Raw genomic sequence first — 20,929 nt, 5'->3', positions numbered from 1 at the left:
CAGAGCAGATAAGCACACAGGTGTGATTTCAATTTGTGTTGTCCTTAGATCATTAGTTTCTCTCCTTTTAGAGACAGATCATTTAAGACCAAACACTTGAAGAATATGTTAAAGATAAATTTTCATCTATTCATAGAAATATACATTTTAATTGGCTTGGCAATAAAATTGAATTTAAAAACTTGAGCTGAAATGGTAATATCTTTAATTTTAATTTGTATACAGACTGACTGTATTTGATACTTTTATCTGCAGAAATATTTAAATATTTAATTTTCTTCTAAAAGGTTTATTGGAATGAGTAAATCCATTAATCAAATTTAAAAACTTATTTAAAAAGCTTTATTTTGCTTAAAAAAACAATTATTCAATTCATGAAGATTAACCAAAATACAAACCCCATCAAAATTTATTACAATAATCTTTCATAAGATTAATAGCATTAAAAAAAGTTAATGAATATTTTAATGTAAAAATCACAATGTAAAAATACAAACTTGAGTTTTAGTGACTAAAATAAAAGCAGATAAATAACCTTCTTCACAGGGAAAAAAATACTTGAGGGAAAAAAACAACGGTATAACATGTGTAAAGCAGGAAATTTAAATATCAGCTTAGTTCCTCATTGCCAACATGGCATTTATATCCCAGATGAGATTTCGTAATTGATCCATAATTTGCTTCAGCTGTTGATTCTTCTGTTTGAGTTTCTGTAGAAACAAAAGAATTTATCAAAAATGTTTCAGGAAATATAGACCATGAAGTTAGAAGATTAAAATGTCATAAGTTAGGACTGTAATGATCCAGACAGAAATTGAGCTAAATAACCCTATAAGGCAGATGGTCTCAAGCCTCTTCTGGCCTTAAATATTCGCTGACAGGGATCCTGAATTCTAAAAATTCAGCCTGCAGAGGTCTATGCCTCCAGGCCCGCCCCAGGCCCTGCTTACTCTTCCACCTCCACCATAAATAAATAAATAAATAAATCAGCTAAACATTTATTTGTTTTAAAACATAAGCATACAGGTTTTCTAAGGGGCAGTATAACCTAATGGTCAAGAGCCCATACTCTAGAGCCAGATCTCTGGACATCGTTCAGATCCTTCACTATGACGTTTTTTTCCCCCAGGCTGCAGTGCAGTGGCACAATCTTGGCTCACTGCAACCTCAGCCTCATGGATTCCAGCGATTCTCCTGCCTCAGGCTCCCGAGTAGCTGGAATTACAGGTGTCCACCACCACGCCCAGCTAGTTTTTTTGTATTTTTAGTAGAGATGAAGTTTTGCCATGTTGGCCAGGCTGGTCTTCTGACTTCAAGTGATCTGCCCGTCTTGGCCTCCCAAAGTGCTGGGATTACAGTCTTGAGCCACTACACCCAGCCAGATCCTTCACTATGAAACTTATAACACTGACCTACTTTTTAAACCTCCCTGTACTTTAGTTTCCACCTCAGAAAAATGGAAATAATAATTGAACCTACCTCATAAGAGTTGTTATGAAGATTAAATGATCTGATTCATGTCAAGTATTAGAATTGTGCCTGACACATAAGTAAACATTCAACAAATGTTACTGGTAGGCACAAAATGTAAACTGTTGACATAGAAAATAAAATATAATAAAAATACAATGGCTAATGCAATCAGTCTTTCAAAAGTGTGGCAGAAATCACTGTTTGCCTGTAGCATGAATTGCAATCTCCTTCTAATTCTAAAAACTGAAGACAAATGGCAGAGCACCCAATGCAATCTTTTCTACTAAGATTTGCTGAATGCCTGAAATGTGCACGGCATGTGTCTCTGTATCTCTATACTTGGATTCTACTTGACCAAGATTTGTAAACTTCTTTTTAAACATTCTTTCTTCAAATCCTATGTGGTAAATGTCTGCTTAGATAAAACAAGATAGAAATAGAGAACTTCTGGTCAGAGTGTTTACTGGTTATAATAATAGTCACTATTATTCAATAACCCCTTGGAAACATTACATTTGGAGATAATATATTTAAGACACTATATTAAACAACCTCTAGATAAATTAGTGTATGCTTATTAAAAAGAGGCCTAAAAATCTTAATTTTGATGTCACTAAAAAGCAAATTAAAATGAAGTTGCTTGTATTGCTTCTATTCAGAGTTAGGGAAGTAACAAGAAATAGGTGGCTAAAAGGAAAGCCCAAGAAACTCTTATTGGAAAATAGAAAATCAATTTACAGAGACTTTAATAATCTTTCATAACTAAATTTAATTCACATTTGAAAAGAGAACTAGCACGATGCAGTCAGAGAAAAACATGACTATACAGTACACAGGGCTTGACTCTAAAGCTCACTCTAACAGTCTTCGGGAAACAGAAACTGCTGGTATTTTTAGTGAGTCTCCCTTGTACAAGTTTTCAGATGACCTATCTTCTATATTCTGTTATCATGAGTATGTGATAGTCTGTTATTTAAGTGGTTGTACATATCTAACAAAATTGATTCAAATTGCTGGGAAAGATGAAGAATAACCAAGCCTATAAAGTCTTTTTCATCACAGAGACCAAGAAACCAACACTTCTGCCAGCAATCAAGAGTAGCAGCAAAACAGAGGAATATAAAAGTGCTATACTGGGAGGCTGGCAATCTCAGTCCCAGTTCCAACTTTGCCTCTAACTTGGTATTTGATCTTAGACAAATTCCTTCTCCTCGGTTTTCTCGTTTATGTAATTGGATTATAAAATTTAAGGTCTCTGCCAGTTGTACTTTCTGCATACCCATACGTAAGATGACAATTGGTCATCTGGGTGGTTAAAAAGAGACTTTATAATCAATATCAACTCAGGGCTTGCAGCTGGCTATCACAATGGTTTCACCATTGAAATAAATGCATAACCTACCAATAAGACTACTTTCAGGAATCCTCATTTGGAAACATACATTCTGGTACTCTTTTTAATTTAAGCCTCATAATTGTTTTTTAAAAAAGTAAGAACTAGAATGTGCAGGGTATTTTCAAGATAATATTCAACACTAGGGAATAGAAAATTTTTAAATAATTAACATATAAGGCTCTTGGGATAGCATTTCTCAAAGATGCCACAATGTTTTAAATTTAAAAAATTAGCATACAAATAAAATATCCAGAGTCAAAACATGTCATAAAAATGATCAACAACAAAGCTGATACTTATGCTTATTAGCAGCTAAACTGTAAATAAATTTTCATGACACGATATAGGATTTAATATATATATCTTGCCACTGATTGATTTTAACAGAGGTTGACAGCTGCTATTCTCAAAATCCATCAGCTGTGCCCAATTTCGTACATTAACAGGTGAATATGTAAGTGGACTAAATACTTAAAAAATGTTTATGCTAACTCATACCATGTAATTTAATATTCACACAAAAGCTGTGACACTTGACAAAAAATGCTTTACTTTCTAAATGCATGGACTCAATTATGTCAATCTTGTAGTAAATACTACCTACTATCTTTTTCAATTTCATTTTCCCATCAAGAAAATAGCCTTAAGCAAAATAAAACTCATTCTGATGCCCCCAAAGCAAGCTTGTCCAACTGTGGCCTGCAGGCCGCATGTGGCCCCGATCGTCTGTGAGTGTAGCCCAATACAAATTCGTAAGCTTTCTTAAAACATTATGAGATTTTTTGGGGGGGGCTTATCAGCTACCATTAATGTTAGTATAGTTTATGTGTGGCCCAAAACAACTCTTCTTACAATGTGGCCCACGGAAGTCAAAAGATTGGACACCCCTGCACCTAAAAAATGTGGTCTCAAACAAGTATCCATCCTTTATTTGGGTATTCAGCTTAAGGATTCCAGGATATATTAAGAGAAAATGAAAGTATTTAAATAAACCACGAATTTGACTATTAAAACCAGCCATATTGTCTTATGATGATTTACATCAAATATTGACTACAAATCGTGTGCCTCAAAGTTTCATGGCATCAGGATAGTTATTGGTGGTTTTTGCATTGTTAGAAACCAGACAGACCATAAGGACTAAATAGTAAACACACCATCAGTATGTTCTTGTGCACAATTTCAAGTACACAATGATATGATAATGTTTTGAAAATGACTAAGTGAGAGTCAACTGAGGGGTAAAAATCTACTTATTTTATGTAGCTTATATAGAACAAAAAGAAGATATGCATTGTAATAAAATTCTAAATATTTTAATTGAATGCAAAGAATATAATTTTATTACAGATTACACAGCTCTATAAAGCAACTTAGTTATTTAATACGACCAAATGCCAATGTATTAAAAATATGGCACAATGCTTTTGTTTCTGTAAATATTCATTAAAACATGAAATGGGAACATGAAACAGGTGCTGCTTTGTTTCCACTGGAGTCTTATGTTCTCCAAGAAGAAACTTGTCCACTCATGTGAAATGAGTACATAGCAGATAACACATCCAGCTGGTTCATGGAAGAAATTCTGGTACTGAGGACAATGCCTGGCAGAGAGCAGGCACACAAGTATTTAAATATTTTCATGTTTGAAGAAAAAACAACAAATGCCAAATCAAAAAGCTTCTCCCAAAACCTACAAGAATGGAAAAAAAATATGCAAGTAAACAAAAATTATTGGCAATCATTTCAAAATTTTTTTTGTTTAAATAACTCCTCTTTGTATAAAAAAAGATATTTAATAATGGCCATTATTAAAAATTATATTTTTATACTCCACACCATAATAGGTAAGAAGTATTTTCAGTGTTTTAGTGTTACTAGCTAAGATTCTGTGAACTTTAAAAATCTATCACCTACTAACTGCATGAACTAAAAAAAAGCAAACCTATATTTACATAAGAATATGGATTAACATAATTGACAGAGACAAAAACTTAAGTTTATGAATGTAGTTATTTATAAATAGTTGTCAAATCAATCAATGAACTGTTTATTTTTAATAGCATCTATGTGATTAAATAATCAGATCAGGACATTATCATCTATAGCCGGTTTTCACTATGAGAAACACCCTCAGGTGTGTGTGCCATTAAGAAAAAAAAAAGATGTATCAGCCGGGTGCAGTGGCTCAGGCCTGTAATCCCAGCACTTTGGGAGGCTGAGGCGGGTGGATCATGATGTCAAGAGTTCGAGAGCAGCCTGACCTACATGGTGAAATCCCATTACTACTGAAAACACAAAAAAATTAGCTGGGCATGGTGATGCATGCCTGTAATCCCAGCTACTCAGGAGGCTGAGGCAGGAGAATCGCTTGAACCCAGGAGGCAAAGGTTGCAGTGAGCCAAGATCGTGCCTGCACTCCAGCCTGGGTGACAGAGTGAGATTTTGTCTCAAAAAAAAAAAAAAAAAAAAAAATATATATATATATATAAAAATGGATCATGAGCTCAATATTTTAAAAATTAAACATTTTAATCATATATATTTAATCTTATATTCTAGAATGGAGACACAGAGCTTAAATAAGTTGAAGGAAAAGAATGAAATACAATTGTTTGAGGGAAACAATTATATAGGTGGGTCCAGAAGAGACAGGCTGTAGAGAGCTAAATTCTCATGTGGAGAAAGTCCTTTTATACATCATATCCTTGTATCAATTATATCCTTTACTTAAAATCCACAAAACTCTATGTCAGTAGCTGGTGTTAACTGTACATAAGATTATTCTATTAACAGAATATGCTACATTTAATTCACATTTATAATTCTTTTAAAGGAATGAATTAAAAACCCCTTTTGGTAAAAAACAACCAAAAAAAAAAAAAAAAAAACTACTTGTTTGCTTTTTAGCAGTTAATTTTATTCTCTTCTTCCTTCTCTATTTGTGATTTAAATTTAAGTTAACCAAATGTTAGCCCTCTCCCATCTTTTCCCTCTGCCCACCACCTAATCCTTCAGTGCTTTCTCAAAATATAGATAGAAGAATTCACACAAAGAGGTCATCAAATGAGTTCTTCCCCATGATACTCAAGAAGGTACTTTCCCTCTTACTTGTCTTTTAAAAAGCAATTCCCACAGAAATAGAGTTTAGCTTTAAACCTGGTTTATTTAAAATACCTAAGCTGATTCTTTTCTCTTTGTAATAACCCATCAGTTTGATATCATGTTAACTAAAACATGTTTTAAACTGAAGTTAAAAGCACTTAGAACAGGTCCAAGTCATTTAATCAAAGGAAGAGATCTCAATGTCAGAAGTAAAAATGGGGAAAAAAATTTAAAATACTTTCATTCCATAAGTATACACAAACTTTCAGAAACATTGTGTATCTACTGAGTGTGTGGCAGGAGAGAAATAAAAAAAGCTATAAACTGATGCAGGGAAAAGTGATTAGAAAGGACACAACAGCAGATGCAAGGTAAATTTTAAGACGAAAAGTAAAGAGGAAGTGGTCAGTGACTCAGAGAAGGCCTGGGCATGCAAGAGGGATGCCACTGAGAATAGGCCTAATCCACCATGGAGAACCACAGACAGAGACCATCTCAGAGGCACTAGCTGAGCCCTGGGGATGAAAACTAGAGGAATGGTTAAAAGATTGACTATCTAGTCGTTTAAAGAAAAAGTCTGCCAAACCCTACACTAGATTATGGAATGCCTTCAAATTTCTGAGGAAACGTAACTTACAACATAGAATTTTATAGCCAGCCAAACTATGAACTGGACAAATATGTAAGGACTCAAAATTTAAGTGTCTGCATTCCTTCTAAAGAAGTCACTGATGTATGCACATTACCAACAAGGAAGAAAACCAAGAAAGAGGAAGACATGAGCTGAAGAAATAGTGAAACCAACAGAAGAGGTGAAGGAAAGTCCCAGAGCTAAAAAGCAGGCCTAGCCAGCATTCCATCCAGACCTATAAGACCAAAGAAAACTTGGGAGGGTGGGATAAGAACCACGAAACTGTCTAATGATTCTGTCTGTGGAAAATTAGAAAATCGTACTGAGATGCACAAAAAAACTAACTAAAATTTTAGAAAATTAAAGAGGTAAGAATTAACTTCAGAAAAACAAAAAATTATTCAACCAAGGAAATGTGACCCTAGTTTACTATGTGGTTTAGCAATAAACAATACTTATGAAGCCATAAGTATATGACACAGATTATTTACTGAATCCCAAATATGATATAACTGCACTGAAAGGTTTGAGGAAAACAATTATGTAGGTGGGTCCAGGAGAGAGAGGCTGTAGAGAGCTAAATCCTCATGTGGAGAAAGAAGCCCTTGTATACATCATATCCTTGTTTCAATTATCTCCTTTACTTAAAATCCACAAGACTCTATGTCAGTAGCTAGTAAGAATTTTTTTGGTTACATGCTGCCAAAGAATTACCATATTTTGATTATAAAAGAGAACTTTTAAAAGTCAAAGACACGTTATTTCTAAGTTATCATATTGGGAAAAAAGAGAAACTTCATGAAAATTGAAGAGAAATGTAAATTTAGAAAAAGTATCTTTCTGAATTTGTACAACTTTATTTTTTACAAAATATTATAAAATCCTCTATGGTACAGAACAAACTATATTTACATTAGTTACACATGTGGTACTCTGAAACCAAAGTTATTATTATAATGGTGTTTTATTTATATACATATTTAATTATATTTTATAAAAAAATCCGTATTAGAGAAAAATAAGCAGAACACATTTATTGAGGTAATACATATTTTATCAACAGAAACATATAACACGTCTTAATAAATGAATGTCTCATATATCTAGACTATCAAATACCAGTTATTTTTCAAGATCTAAACTAAAAGTGCCCAATCTCTTCCTCACCCTCTACCAATTTTTTTCTTTTTTGAGACGGAGTCTCGCTCTGTCGCCCAGGCTGGAGTGCAGTGGCCGGATCTCAGCTCACTGCAAGCTCTGCCTCCTGGGTTTACGCCATTCTCCTGCCTCAGCCTCCTGAGTAGCTGGGACTACAGGCGCCCACCACCTCGCCTGGCTAGTTTTTCGTATTTTTTAGTAGAGACGGAGTTTCACCGTGTTAGCCAGGATGGTCTCGATCTCCTGACCTCATGATCCACCCGTCTCAGCCTCCCAAAGTGCTGGGATTACAGGCTTGAGCCACCGCGCCCTGCCCTCTACCAATTTTTTACTGTGAGTTTTTTATTATGATTGTCATTCATTACAATCAGATTTTTTGGAAATGGTTTCCTAAATATGTATTTCACCTTCTAAAAAAGTTGCAAAATTTTATTTTATAAAATCTATCCATCTTTTTCCTTTCTTCTGAGTTTTAAAATACTTAAAAAATTATCCAATATTTTGTTTTGCAGGTCTTATTTTCAACTCTGAAATTCATTTTGATATATGGTGTAATGTAAAAAGCTAGCTTAATTTCGCCCCCAAAGTTTCTATTTCTAAAGACTAATTTTTCACACAAGCCCTCTTCTGTCATATTAAATTCTCATGTACAATGAGAAGGCTGTTTTTCTGGCTAGATTATTTTACTAATCTGCCTATTCTTGTGCCAGTATTACACACCTAATTACTGTTTGTATAATATGCTTCGTATTACAGTTTAATTTTTGAAGCTAAGAATTCTGCTTTATTAGTCATACTTATCAACATTTTCTTTGATATTTTTGTATACTTTCAAGAAAAAAATCCCATTTAGGTTTTATCTGGATCTGTTTATTGATTGGTATTGCACTACAATCCTATTATTTTTGCATGCTTTCTTATTAGGATTTGGATTGTTACTGTATTAAAACTGTGAGGTAATCAAGACTGGTGTTTTTATAATATGTATTGCTCATCCAAGAACTTTATATGTTCTTTTAATCATTCAAAGCTTCCTTTATGTATCTTAATAAGTTTATTCACACACATGATTGACATAATTCCTATCTACTAAATATTAATTGTTATAAGAGTCAATAGAATCTTATAATCTAACAGGTTTACAGCATTATAAGAGCATGGTATCAGTCCTGTCTTAGACCCTTTTACGGAACTCTTATAGACTAGTTGTTCATCAGTTGAGTTTCTTTGATCATTCTAACAAGCTCATACATAATAACTCCTGTTTCCCAACTGTCATTTATCCACTGTCTTTTTGTACTGGCTATAACTTCTAAAATAATATTAAACATAGTGGTATAAAGCATCTTATTTCATGCTTGTGAAATTACTAGGGAGTATTTAATCCTTTAAGAAGTATCCTTTAATAAGGATACTTCTATATTTCACCTTATGAAAAATGTTGGCTATTTATCTAAAAGAAAAAGATAAGGGAAAAAAAAAAAACACAGTCTTGCTAATAGTTTTAAGCGTCCTTTGAATCAGCAACAGTATTGAATTTTATCTGATGTCTTTTTGACATGTGAGAAAATCTTTTTCCAAGGTAGTCTACTGACATCATATATTATACATACAAATTGAACTATAAAATCTTCATATAACTCAGAAGACTCTTTGGCTTGTGGTGGATTATTAATACACTGGTGAGTTCTATTAATTAGAATTAAGAATTTCAGGAAGGGGCAATCTATATTTGTCAGTGAAAGAGTGAAGCTGATAGTTTTATTCACTGTGCTATCTCCGGTATATTTTGCTAAGCTGGGGCCACATTTCCACCACAGAATGGACGGACACCTTCCCCTATTTCTCTCTGTTTCACAAGAACTATTTGAACATTATCTTCCGAACTTCTGAAAGTATTCAGTGATAAATACATTCCAGTTAGAAGCTTCTGGTGGGGTTGGAGTAGAATAATGCTGGGATAGTTCTCTAAATTTTTTATTCAGGTGTTGAGACATTCACATTTCATATTTGTAAATTTTTATCATTTGCTGCTCCAAAAATGCTATAAGCTAGAAAGATAGAATTCTGCCTAGAAAAGAAAAAAGTAAATGGATTGTGACTAACTATCTAAGGAGCTCTTCTAAGAGTTTTATCGAATGAATTTTGCAATTTCTCTTCTGACTATTCAGACAGCATTTCTGCTTACCTTTCAGTTCTTGGCTGTATTCTAAATAGGTTAAGTTTGCCGCAGAAACGACTTCATGTAATTTGATAATTCAAATTATGTTTTGGAGTTACATCAGACTCCCTAGTAATTTTTATCAATAACTCTAAAACATTAAATGTAAAAACTAACAACTCACTTTATTTACTTCAGCAATTTCTCGCCTCTCTTCACTAGCAAAACGAGGTGGGCCAGCCCGATCATCATTCTTTGAGCCATCTTCTTCCACATACGGAATAAGTTGCTGGGAATGATAAACAAAAATTAAAAGTCAAAAATATAATTCAAGTTTTCTAATCACTGGTATAGAGAATATATCAGATTAAAGTCAATTTTTATAGTTTTATTTGTATAAAAATAAATTTCAATTCAGGTGATAGCCTGAAATAAGAGCTTTAATAGTTGACCATTTCAATGCATTCTACACAATACCCTTTCAGGTTTCTTTTACAAAACAGCCTTTATAACATTGGTTGTCATGTATAACTAAACAATACTTCCAGCAGGAAGATGGGAGAAGTAACAAAAAATAAAATAAAGTAAAATAAAATGAAAATTAAAAAAACCCTACTCATTCAATTAGCAAATATTTAATTATGAAACACTATAAAACTAATGCCAAACAAGATGTGATTCCTGCCCCTAAGAGATTTGTAGTCTATTGAGATAGATAAAACAGGCTTTCCTTCATCTGTAATAAAAAGAAAAGAACTTCACGGATCTGTATTATATAAATGTCATTAACTTGCAAACTAAAACTTCAGAGTCTATGCAAATTTCTAGATGTCTTAAGTTTTTTCAGTTGTGAGAACTTTTTCTTTGTAGGAGAAACAAATTTATATAGCAATGAAACTTCTAGCAGAATCATAATTAAGTATGCACGGTTAGTGATAGAATTTACCTCCTAAGTGGGACAGACTTCAGGAATCACCTAGCCTCTACTATTGTGGATTACCAATGCAGGAATAGGCCAAAGGTAAATGACTGGTAAAACTAGGATTCACCTGATAAAACTTCTTAAAATTCTTGGGACATATATAAACTCACCCATGTCTACATTCTCCTTTTCTTTGTTTTCTCTCTCTCAATGCAGAGCTGTCCTTCCTCCTAAAGACGATTAGTCTCCATCCCTGTGGCCTGACTGCCCTCCTGTCTTCATTATTTATACACCCTTCTCCCAACCTCTCCCTACAGCTTTATTCCTTTATTATTCTAACATGTTCCTGTCTCTTCTATTTGGGGGGAAGCTCCTCTTCCCCTTGCAAACCTTCGATTTCATCTCTCCTTTCATCTACTGCTTTCCTCTCTTATTTTTTTCAAAGCTTCTTGAAAGACTGATATCCACTTGCCGGCTCCAGCTTCTTATTTCCTGCTTAATCTTCACCCGACTGCGATCAGACTTCGTGCTGCTACCATTTCACTGAAGCGCTACTCAAATATGCCAACAATTTTCATCCAGCAAAATCTGCTGGACAGTTTTCATTCCTGATTTTCCTCGACTTCTCTGCAGCATCTGACAATGCAGGCCACATTTCTGATCTTTCTCCCACATCTCTGACCCCTTCTTTTTAGGCATTTTTGCAGTTTAATTTTTCTCTGGTCATCTTTTACCAGCTTCCTTTGGTGGCAGAGAAATAATTTGTCAACAGGAAAGGGTTACTTATAGAAATGTATATCTAATTAACTAAATAGGTGGGACCCAAGATGAAATTTAGAGAGTACATTTTTTAAAATACAGTGATTCCACTGGGCCAAATATAAAATCTAAATTAATAATAATAAAAATAATATTTTATCTGTAAAGTACTTCATGAAAACCACCTTAAAAGTATATACTATTAAAATTCCTACTAAAAATATCCCTGACTTAATTAAAAGGAGACAATGACAGTAATAAAAATTGCCACAGAAAACTATTTCTTCCTAACAACAAAAATTACTATAAGCCTGTCAAAGTCTACAAGAAATTATTAATGTAAAAATATAGTAGTATTTTATGCATATATATCACATTTTCATCTTCTGTGGCCCAAGGAAAACCAATAAAATTCAAAACCTGGAAATATTGCTAAAACAAGAGAGAGAGGAAAAAGAGTAACTGTCTTGATACTAATTCACACCTTATATTCATCCTCCCTCTATCACAAAAAATTACCTCGACTGGAATGGGATCCATCCCACCACAGTTTTCATTGCATTTGTCATATACCAATCTCAGCTTCCTGAAGAGAACTGAAAGTTGGCGAAGATTATCCTGTAGCTTTGTTAACCGGTCTTGATATGTTCCAGTGTGGTAAGTGACACCATTTGGCAGCTTATCAGGAAAAACAAAGAATAAAAATATAAAGTAATGAAAAAAAAATCAAGATTTTCTATAAGTAAAGCCAACAAACAGAAACAATTTTTAGGCAATGCCTAGATGTAAGCTGTCCCTCACAACTGATCAAGTTCATTTTTAAGAATGTAAGAGTAATGCATGCCCATTTATTAACAACTTGGCAAACTCTTTCACTGCTATAAAACAGACCTAGAAAAACTTTGTGATAAACCCTGACTTGAAATACTTTTTCCCCTTTAATTTTTGAAGTGTAACTTTAAAAAGAATGTACAATTTTAATGTTACTATTATATAAATGCAGCATGCTGCTGACCTCAACCAAGAAGTTGAAAACAATGTACAGTGAAAAACACACACAAAAAAGTGAATCTTAAGATATTTTAGTGGAAGAAAATGAAGAACATATGGCAGGTGTTGCAAAAATATTCTCAAAATACCTTAACTCTGATAAGATAATTAAGATGCTTAAAAGCACACATTAAAATATAAACCTGTCATTTAAAATTTTACTTTAAAAAATCAATAGCAGGAGCTATAGGTGCCACCTATACTTGAACACCATTAATAAATTATTACAAGTAACTGCTTTGATCATAACTCTGTCTTAGATATTATTTTTAATTCAGGAATTTTATCAAGAGAAGAAAAGTATATATTGAAATAATAAAAAAATGACAGGTAAACAAAAATCAACTACTATTTATTTAGAATTTATAACTAAATATTTACTTGTGCATTGCTGAAACTCATAAACAAAATCTTTCTCTGTACAGCCATAGAATATTTTATTCCCACAATTTGATCTGTGGCATCACCCTAATACTTGAATCAATAATATTTATAGAGTACCACATTTTCTAGTATTCAGGCATTTTAATTGTAGGAATTCACATGTATACCTATTTGGGGATTTGAATCAAGTGATTTAAAAACAAAGGAACTATCCACTATCTAATAGCTAGGCAATCAGTCCAGTCTTTCTAAGCCTCAGTTTGCATTTTTTTTCTTTTTTAAACACATGAGGTAGGAATGCCAAAAAAAAAAAAAAAAAAAAAAAAGAAAAAGAAAAAGCATGATACAATGTTTGGAGTGAAAAGAAAACAGGACATATAATGATTAAAACCAGAAACATGAAAAAAGACTGGAAAGCCCTATATGTAGTTGAGAAAAGATGTGTAAGATAAATAGGCTTCAATAATTTATTTTCTTCTTTTCTCATACTTCTAAATTTCCTGTAATGTTATGGTTTATGAGTTAGGGAGATGGATCTCCTCAAATTATTTGAGGTGTGATATTATTAGGATTTTCAGAAATTCTCAAGCATTAAAACACTCTACAATGTCTCAAAGAAATGTGATAAAATATCAAAGGCTGAACTAGTCAAAACATTTTAAAGGAGAAAGGCATTAAGGGTTCATTTCTCAGTACAATGTAAATTTTCTCCTCATGAACTCTCAGTTTATAAAATTCCATGACACTAACTAGAAATTCAGAGAAAAGTTTAAGTGGATCTTTGCTTTCTTGTTTAGGTGACAAAAAGGAGCGTGATGATTATGTCTTGCCTAGAACAGCACTCTGTATCTTTATTATGGCATAATGAGGTTTAATACTTTGCCCATATTTTCTACTTAGTAAAGACTGGAACTTAAGTTTGTATTACCATATTTAGTGTAGTACACACACACAGAAGGCTTTAAAGTACAGTGTGAATTATTTCACTTTATTATTTTACCCATAAATCTATACTTAAAATTTATTAAGATGTATTATGTAAAAGAACTCTTAATAAATACTGTCATAAAGAAAACAAAAATCCTTTTGAAATGCAAAGAATCACCCTTCCCAAATTTGCTGACTTAGAAAGATATTAGATGTTAAATCTAATATCCAAACTTACCAACTTAATTTACTAAAACATTAAAAAGAAATACCACACACCTTTCATGTGTTAGCACTGTTTTAGAAGCTGGGATACAGCAGTAAACATGAGCGAGACAAGGTTTCCATAGCACAGAGTATACGCGGTAAAAATGTCTAAGATCCCTTGGTATATATCGAGGTGTAGCTGTTCAGCTGAAAAGCTCATCAATAACCACCTCACTCATGAGTGTGGATGAAAACCCATAAATACATGATCCATATCTATAGACACTAAGAAGGCATTCAACTAAATTCAACATCCATTTTAAAAATCAATATAAAACTCAATAAAAAATCCTCAATGTGTGATAACATACATTTATTTCAGTTAAAAAGTCAGCACCATGATTAACGTGGAATCATTAGAAGCATTCCAACTAAGGTCAGAAACAGAAAAGGATGTCTACTAAGACTCTAATTCTATAAGTGAACACTGTTCTGGAAGCACTAGCCGATGCAATTAGAGAAGAAAGAGAAAAAAAAATGTTGGAACATTAAAAAGAAAGTATCATAATCTATCTACAAATAATATGATAAAGTGCTACTAAAAATAAAAGAATTCCATAAGGAAGTAGGTCCAAAGAGAAAGCAATAGCTCTGCTTTCATCTCTAACACAAACAAAAACATGGGAAAAGAAGACCCCATTTACAATGGCAACACAAAAGATAAAATATCTAGAAGAAAACTTTTAAAATCTCAAGATAAAAATGAAAACTTAAGATACCTTATAGGAAAACAGAAAAAGAATACTCCATGTTTTTGGTTAGTAAGAGTCAACATCATAGCGATGTCAAGTCTTTCTAGGCTGAATGATCCTAATAAAAATGCTAACAGGCTTTTTCTTAGAATAAGCTGATTCTAAAACACATGTGGAAAAATAAGCAAGAATAGCCAGGGAAATTCTGAAAAAATAAGTGTAAACACATTATACATCCTGACAAATTATAAGAATGTTTTGCATTAATACATAAAAGATAGGCAGCTACGTGGAATAGAATAGAACATCCAGAAACAAATTCACTTACGTAAAAGCTACCTGAAATCACTGGAAGAAGCAAGTGAATTATTCAGTGAACACTTTGAAAAAGTTAGGGCTAGGCCCAGACCTCACATTTTATAGAATAAATTCCATAAGAATCACAGTTTTAAATGTAAAGACTGAAATTTAAAAAATTATAGAATTCTAATTTGAGTGGGGAAGACCTTTCTAACTAGGCATAAAGCCTAGAAGTCCTAAAAGACTAATACATGCAACTTCTTAAAAAAAAAAAAAATGCATGGCAAAACTACCATTAGCAGAGCCAAAAGGTAAAAGACTGGGAAAAAAAATAACTGCAAGTTGTATCACACAGAACAGGTTTCTCTAGTATGTAAATAGCTAAATCCTACAATTATGATAGGTAAAAAAGACAAACAAATGAGTAAAAAGTAAGTGAACAAGCATTTAACAGGAAAAATATATAAATGATTCAAATATTTTAAGGGATGTTCAAACTCAGTCAAACTAGGAGAAATGTAAAGTAGAATTTTTACCTATCAAGTGATCAAAGATCCAAAAAAGATATAACTCACTGTGCTGGTCTTAGGCCATAGCATAAATTAGTACAATCTCTGTGGAGGACAATTCATTGAAATATATCTAATTACAAAAGCACATAGCTGTTTCTAAAAACGTATCCTACAGGTATATGTGCAAATTTGTGTAGGAAGTTATTTGCTGCGGCCTAACAGGGAAAGATGAAAAACAGCCAAATGCCCTCACTAGAGAACTGGTTTAATAAATTACTGTATTTCCACACAGTGTGAACTATACACTATAAAAAGGAAAAGGGAGTATTTTCTATACAGATATGAATAAACTCCAGAATATATCAACTGAAAAAAGCAAGGTACAAAATGATTATGTATAATATGCTATTATCTGTGCAAAAAAGGGGAAAATGAAACAATATACATAAACATTTGCTTAATATGCAGAGAATATCTGGAAAGATACACAAAAATTGGAAGAATCACTCACAGTCACTGCCTGTGGAGAGGAGTTAGGTACACAGTATAAGAGATAGGAATGGGAGGGAAAATGTTCACTGCACTGTCCTTTTCTATTCCTGAGTTCTGAATGCACTATGTATTTAAAAAATTAAAGATTCAAAGAATAATAAACAAAACAAAAGCAATTGTATCTTCCACAAGGACTCTTAATCTGAGATTTCAGGATACTTGGGGAGTATCCCTAAATCTTCCTTTAACCCCTGAAATTTTCAAAATGCATGTGTATGTGTATTTTTCTCTGAAGAGAGTTCACAGTTTTCATCAGACTCTCAAGTGGCTAACGGACATCTAGTGTATACCAGGAAACACTTCTTTAAAACAAACGCTTAGAAAAATTCTTAGCAGTCTGTATTCACAGCAGTTTACTCTCATAGATCAATAATACAGAGGATTATTTAAAAATGTGAATGCTAAAAATGTATTAACAAATCACTAGGTTATATGTAGTTAAGAATATCCTGTTTCTATCACCTCTTCTAGTTTTTGCAAATGAAGGAGCCCATTGTTATCTTTTCAGTCATAATTGATAGGCCCCAAAGGGTCTTAGATGAATGACCACAGATTTCATAAAATGAAAAACATACATATAATTATCATAGTCCCTCAAAAGCTGGCTTTGGGCCCCAGACCCTACAGCCGCCAAAATGTTGAAACTTAAGAAGAAATGGCCGGGCGCGGTGGCTCAAGCCTGTAATCCCAGCACTTTGGGAGGCCGAGACGGGCGGATCACGAGGTCAGGAGATCGAGACCATCCTGGCTAACACAGTGAAACCCCGTCTCTACTAAAAAAAAATTGAAAAAACTAGCCGGGTGAGGTGGCGGGCGCCTGTAGTCCCAGCTACTCAAGAGGCTGAGGCAGGAGAATGGCGTAAACCCGGGAGGCGGAGCTTGCAGTGAGCTGAGATCCGGCCACTGCACTCCAGCCTGGGCGACAGAGCGAGACTCCGTCCCCCCCCAAAAAAAAAAAAAAGAAGAAGAAACGATTGCTATTTATGAACTCATTTTTTTGAGACTGAGTCTCGCTCTGCCGCCCAAGCCTCACTGCAACCTCCGCCTCCTGGGTTCAAGCGATTCTCCTGCCCCAGCCTCCTGAGCAGCTGGGATTACAGGCGCGTGCCTCCATGCCCAGCTAATTTTTGTATTTTTAGTAGAGATGGGGTTTCACCTTGTTGGCTAGGCTGGTCTCGAATTCCTGACCTCGTGATCCGCCCACTTTGGCGTCTCAAAGTGCTAGGCTTACATGCGTGAGCCACTGCGCCCAGCCTATTAACTCCTTTTTAAGGAGGGAGTCATGGTGGCCAAGAAGGATTCCATATGCCTAAGCACCCGGAGCTGGCAGACAAGAATGTGTCCAACCTTCATGTCATGAAGGCCCTGCAGTCTCTCAAGTCCTGAGGCTACGTGAAGGAACAGTTTGCCTGGAGACATTTCTACTGGTACCTTACCAATGAGGGAATCTAGTATCTCCGTGATTACCTTCATCTGCCCCGGGAGATTGCTCCTGCCACCCTGTGCGGCAGCCGTCCAGAGACTGGCAGGCCTCGGCCTAAAGGTCTGGAGGGTGAGCAACCTGCAAACTCACAAGAGGGGACGCCAACAGACATACCTACAGACGGAGTGCCCGTGTCCCCTCGTGCCGGCAAGAAAGCCGAGGCTGGGGCTAGGTCAGTAACCGAATTCCAGTTTAGAGGTGGATTTGGTCGTGGACGTGGTCAGCCACCTCAGTAAAATTGGAGAGGATTATTTTGCATTGAATAAACTTACAGACAAAAAAACTGGAAAAAAAAAAAAAAGGTTGGCTTTGGATGCAGGTCCACATGTAATCTAGTTATTGATAAAATACTTTTTTTTGAAAAAGCTTAGTTCCTTCTGTGTAAACATGAACCTGTATTATATCTTTTAATAATGCACATTGACAGCAAGTTAGTATTAAAAACAGGTTACTAGGAAGAGCTGTTAGTCATGTGTGATGTTGGGTAATTTATTTTTTCCTCTCGTTAAGCCTCAGTTTCCTTCACTGTAAAATACGGATAAAAATACTCCTTAAAAGTGCTCCTAAAACAGTGTACCTGACCAAGGAAAGTACTTCGTAAGTGTTAGGTATTATTCAGTGCTTTGCATATAACAGGACAAAAATTTTTTAAAATATGCTAAATTCTGAGACATTATTTAATCCGCACCTTATTCATTCTAGATATGAATCTATTCATTTTTTTAATTATTGCCAAAGAATGTCATAATTTCTCCTGGATTTCCTTTGTACTATATTTCACATGGTCTTAAAATTTCCACAAAACTGAATTACTCTTATAATCAGGAGGAAAAAAAAAATCTTGACCAGTTAAAAGAAAAAAAAAGCAATAAAACACTTTTTTGGACAACCACAGAAATAAGAGCTGTAAGATTTTGAAAACTTGGTTTCAAATTTACCCTACCACTGACTAGGTTTGGGCAAGTCACTTTATTTCTCTGAAGTACTGAATCTTCAACTTAAAACAAGAATAATATCTACTACATGTAGTGGGTAACATAAACAAGCATTAAAAATGGGTCAGCAAAATGCTGCTGGAACAATTGGATATCCAAATGCAAAACAATGAACTTGGATCTGTATCTGCCACTATGTATATATATTTAAAAACTCACAAAGCTAAATATAGGTTGTAGACCTAAATATAAAACCTGAAACTACAAAACTTCTCGAAGAAAACAGAAACCCTTTGTCACCTTGGGTTAGGCAAACATTTCTTAGGTATGACACCAAAAGCAAAATCTATAAAAGAATATATCAGTAAGCTGGATTCCATCAAAATTAAAAATGTCTGTTCTTCCAAAGATAATATTAAGAGAATAAAAAGGCAGGATAGACTGGGAGAAGTATTTGGAAAGCATCAAGACATAACAGGTGTGCATGAGGAGAAAGGAGAACCGTTAAGCAGCAATGTTTACATTCCCACTAGCAATAATAGGGAGGTAAAATGACTCAGGCCACTTTGGAAAAGTTTCTTGAAGTATTAAACAGACATGTATTGCATGATCCAGCAATTCCACTCCTGAATCTGTCCAAGAGAAATGACACACATGTTCACACAAAAATTTGTCAGCAAAAGTTCATAGCATTATTTATAACAGCCAAAAAGTGGAAACAACCCAAATGTCCATCAACAGAAGAAAAGGTACGCAAATGGTGATATATTGATACAATGGAACATTACTCAGCAATAAAAAGGAAATTATTGACGCATGCTTAGTGAAGGATCTCAGACAAAAAAAGCCCACATACTGTAGACTCCATTATACAAAACTCTAGCAAATGCAAATTAATTTATGATTACAGAAAGCAGATCAATGGTTGCTTAGCGATGGAAGGTAGGAAGCAAAGATGTCAGAGGGGTATGAAGAAACTTTCTGGGGTGATGTGTATGTTCACTATTTTGATTGTGGTGATAATTTCACAAGTATACACAGTACAGTACACATACATGTCAAAACTTTAGGTGAGTGTAGTTTACTGTATATTTACTATGCCAAAAAAAAGGACTGTTTTTTAAAAATATAATGTAAATTCTTCAACTCCTTGGACCTCCCTAGAAGAAATGCTGGAAAAAACATTTAAAGCAACCTAAAGCGGGAAGTGGAGTGCGACCCCATCTTTACCTTGAAAGGTGAAAGAGTTTACATGGTAACTAAAGAGCTCGATTGAATCTAAAAAAAAATTGGCTTCAATTATGCAGAAATCTGGTCTGGAAAAACATCACCTCTACAGCTCCGACTTTTGCGGACATTCTTGAATGTGAATGGGGGTGACCCTACACCTAAGGTTTGCCCAGGGCAGCCCAGTTGACATCCACTGGCCCCAGGTAACGAGGAAACCAGCGCCCCTTTCCCTCCCAGCTGCATCTCGCTGGCCCTACGCGCCCGCCTTCCTACCTGCATGTTCCTCAGGAGCTGAAAGATCTCCATGGTGCGGTACACGATGTCCTGCACCGTCTCCTGCCCGATGCGGCACAGCGACGCCGTGTTGACCTCCCGGGCAGCCTGCTGGGCCTGGGGCCCGGCGAAGGGCCCGGAGGCCATCCCCGACGCGGCCAACGGAGGGGTGGACATGGCGCTGCTGCAGCTTCAGGCCCGTCAGGGGTCCGCCCGGAATTGGGAGGCTGTGGAGCCTCAGTGTTGGAACCAGCAACCAGCCTGAGAGATCCCCCGCGGCCCGATTTCAAAACAGCAGCCGCGACTTCCGTCCACCGTGACGCAAACGTCATAAAACGTCATGGACACCGCCCACTCGGCGAACTGTCTCCGAGCGGAGCCAGGAGGGATTGGATTGGACGCTGGGCGGGAAAGGACGGACGGGTTAAGTAGCCAATCACCAATTGCGATCCAGCCAGATGGGAGATGCTCTTGGGCAGCAGAGGGTGAGTTTCCAGAGTTCGTTTCCCAGTCTTGGCCCAGCGTTAGAGCCTTCTGTGTTTAATTCCTTGCGGAGCATTTTCTCTTAACAAGCCTGAGGTTTGTAGTATGACAGCTAAAAGACAGGTTAAAATACTTGTTCAGTCGCATACAGGTGTAACTGGAAACCTGCGATTCGAATTTAGAAAGCAAGATTCCTAAGCTTGTGCGCTTCTCTGTGACGTGATACGGACTCCCAC

At 35.2% G+C, this 20,929-nt stretch overlaps 1 protein-coding gene across 1 annotated transcript; it reads right to left on the bottom strand.

Annotated features, from left to right (window-relative positions):
• Positions 1 to 319: 319 nt before the first annotated feature.
• Positions 320 to 20,544, bottom strand: MED30 (mediator complex subunit 30). The gene is made up of 4 exons (XM_023224833.2): positions 20,211 to 20,544; positions 12,125 to 12,283; positions 10,109 to 10,213; positions 320 to 710 (listed from the first exon to the last, which is right to left on the bottom strand). Exons 1-4 carry the CDS (start codon positions 20,385 to 20,387, stop codon positions 615 to 617), a joined length of 537 nt encoding a protein of 178 aa, XP_023080601.1. The 5' UTR covers positions 20,388 to 20,544; the 3' UTR covers positions 320 to 614.
• Positions 20,545 to 20,929: the final 385 nt, after the last annotated feature.

Source organism: Piliocolobus tephrosceles, chromosome 7, assembly GCF_002776525.5.
Source record: "Piliocolobus tephrosceles isolate RC106 chromosome 7, ASM277652v3, whole genome shotgun sequence".
Taxonomy (NCBI): domain Eukaryota; kingdom Metazoa; phylum Chordata; class Mammalia; order Primates; family Cercopithecidae; genus Piliocolobus; species Piliocolobus tephrosceles.
Note: the sequence above shows the minus strand (reverse complement) of the source record. Positions and strands in the feature narration are given on the sequence as shown.

Bases quoted from the DNA above. Each gene is read 5' to 3' on its own strand.
- MED30 (XM_023224833.2), bottom strand. From the start codon at position 20,387: ATGTCCACCCCTCCGTTGGCCGCGTCGGGGATGGCCTCCGGGCCCTTC. The intron at 12,284-20,210 runs GTAGGAAGGCGG...TTTCCTGATAAG, and splicing joins AGCTCCTGAGGAACATGCAG to CTGCCAAATGGTGTCACTTA. The intron at 10,214-12,124 runs GTAATTTTTTGT...TATCATTCCCAG, and splicing joins TGGATCCCATTCCAGTCGAG to CAACTTATTCCGTATGTGGA.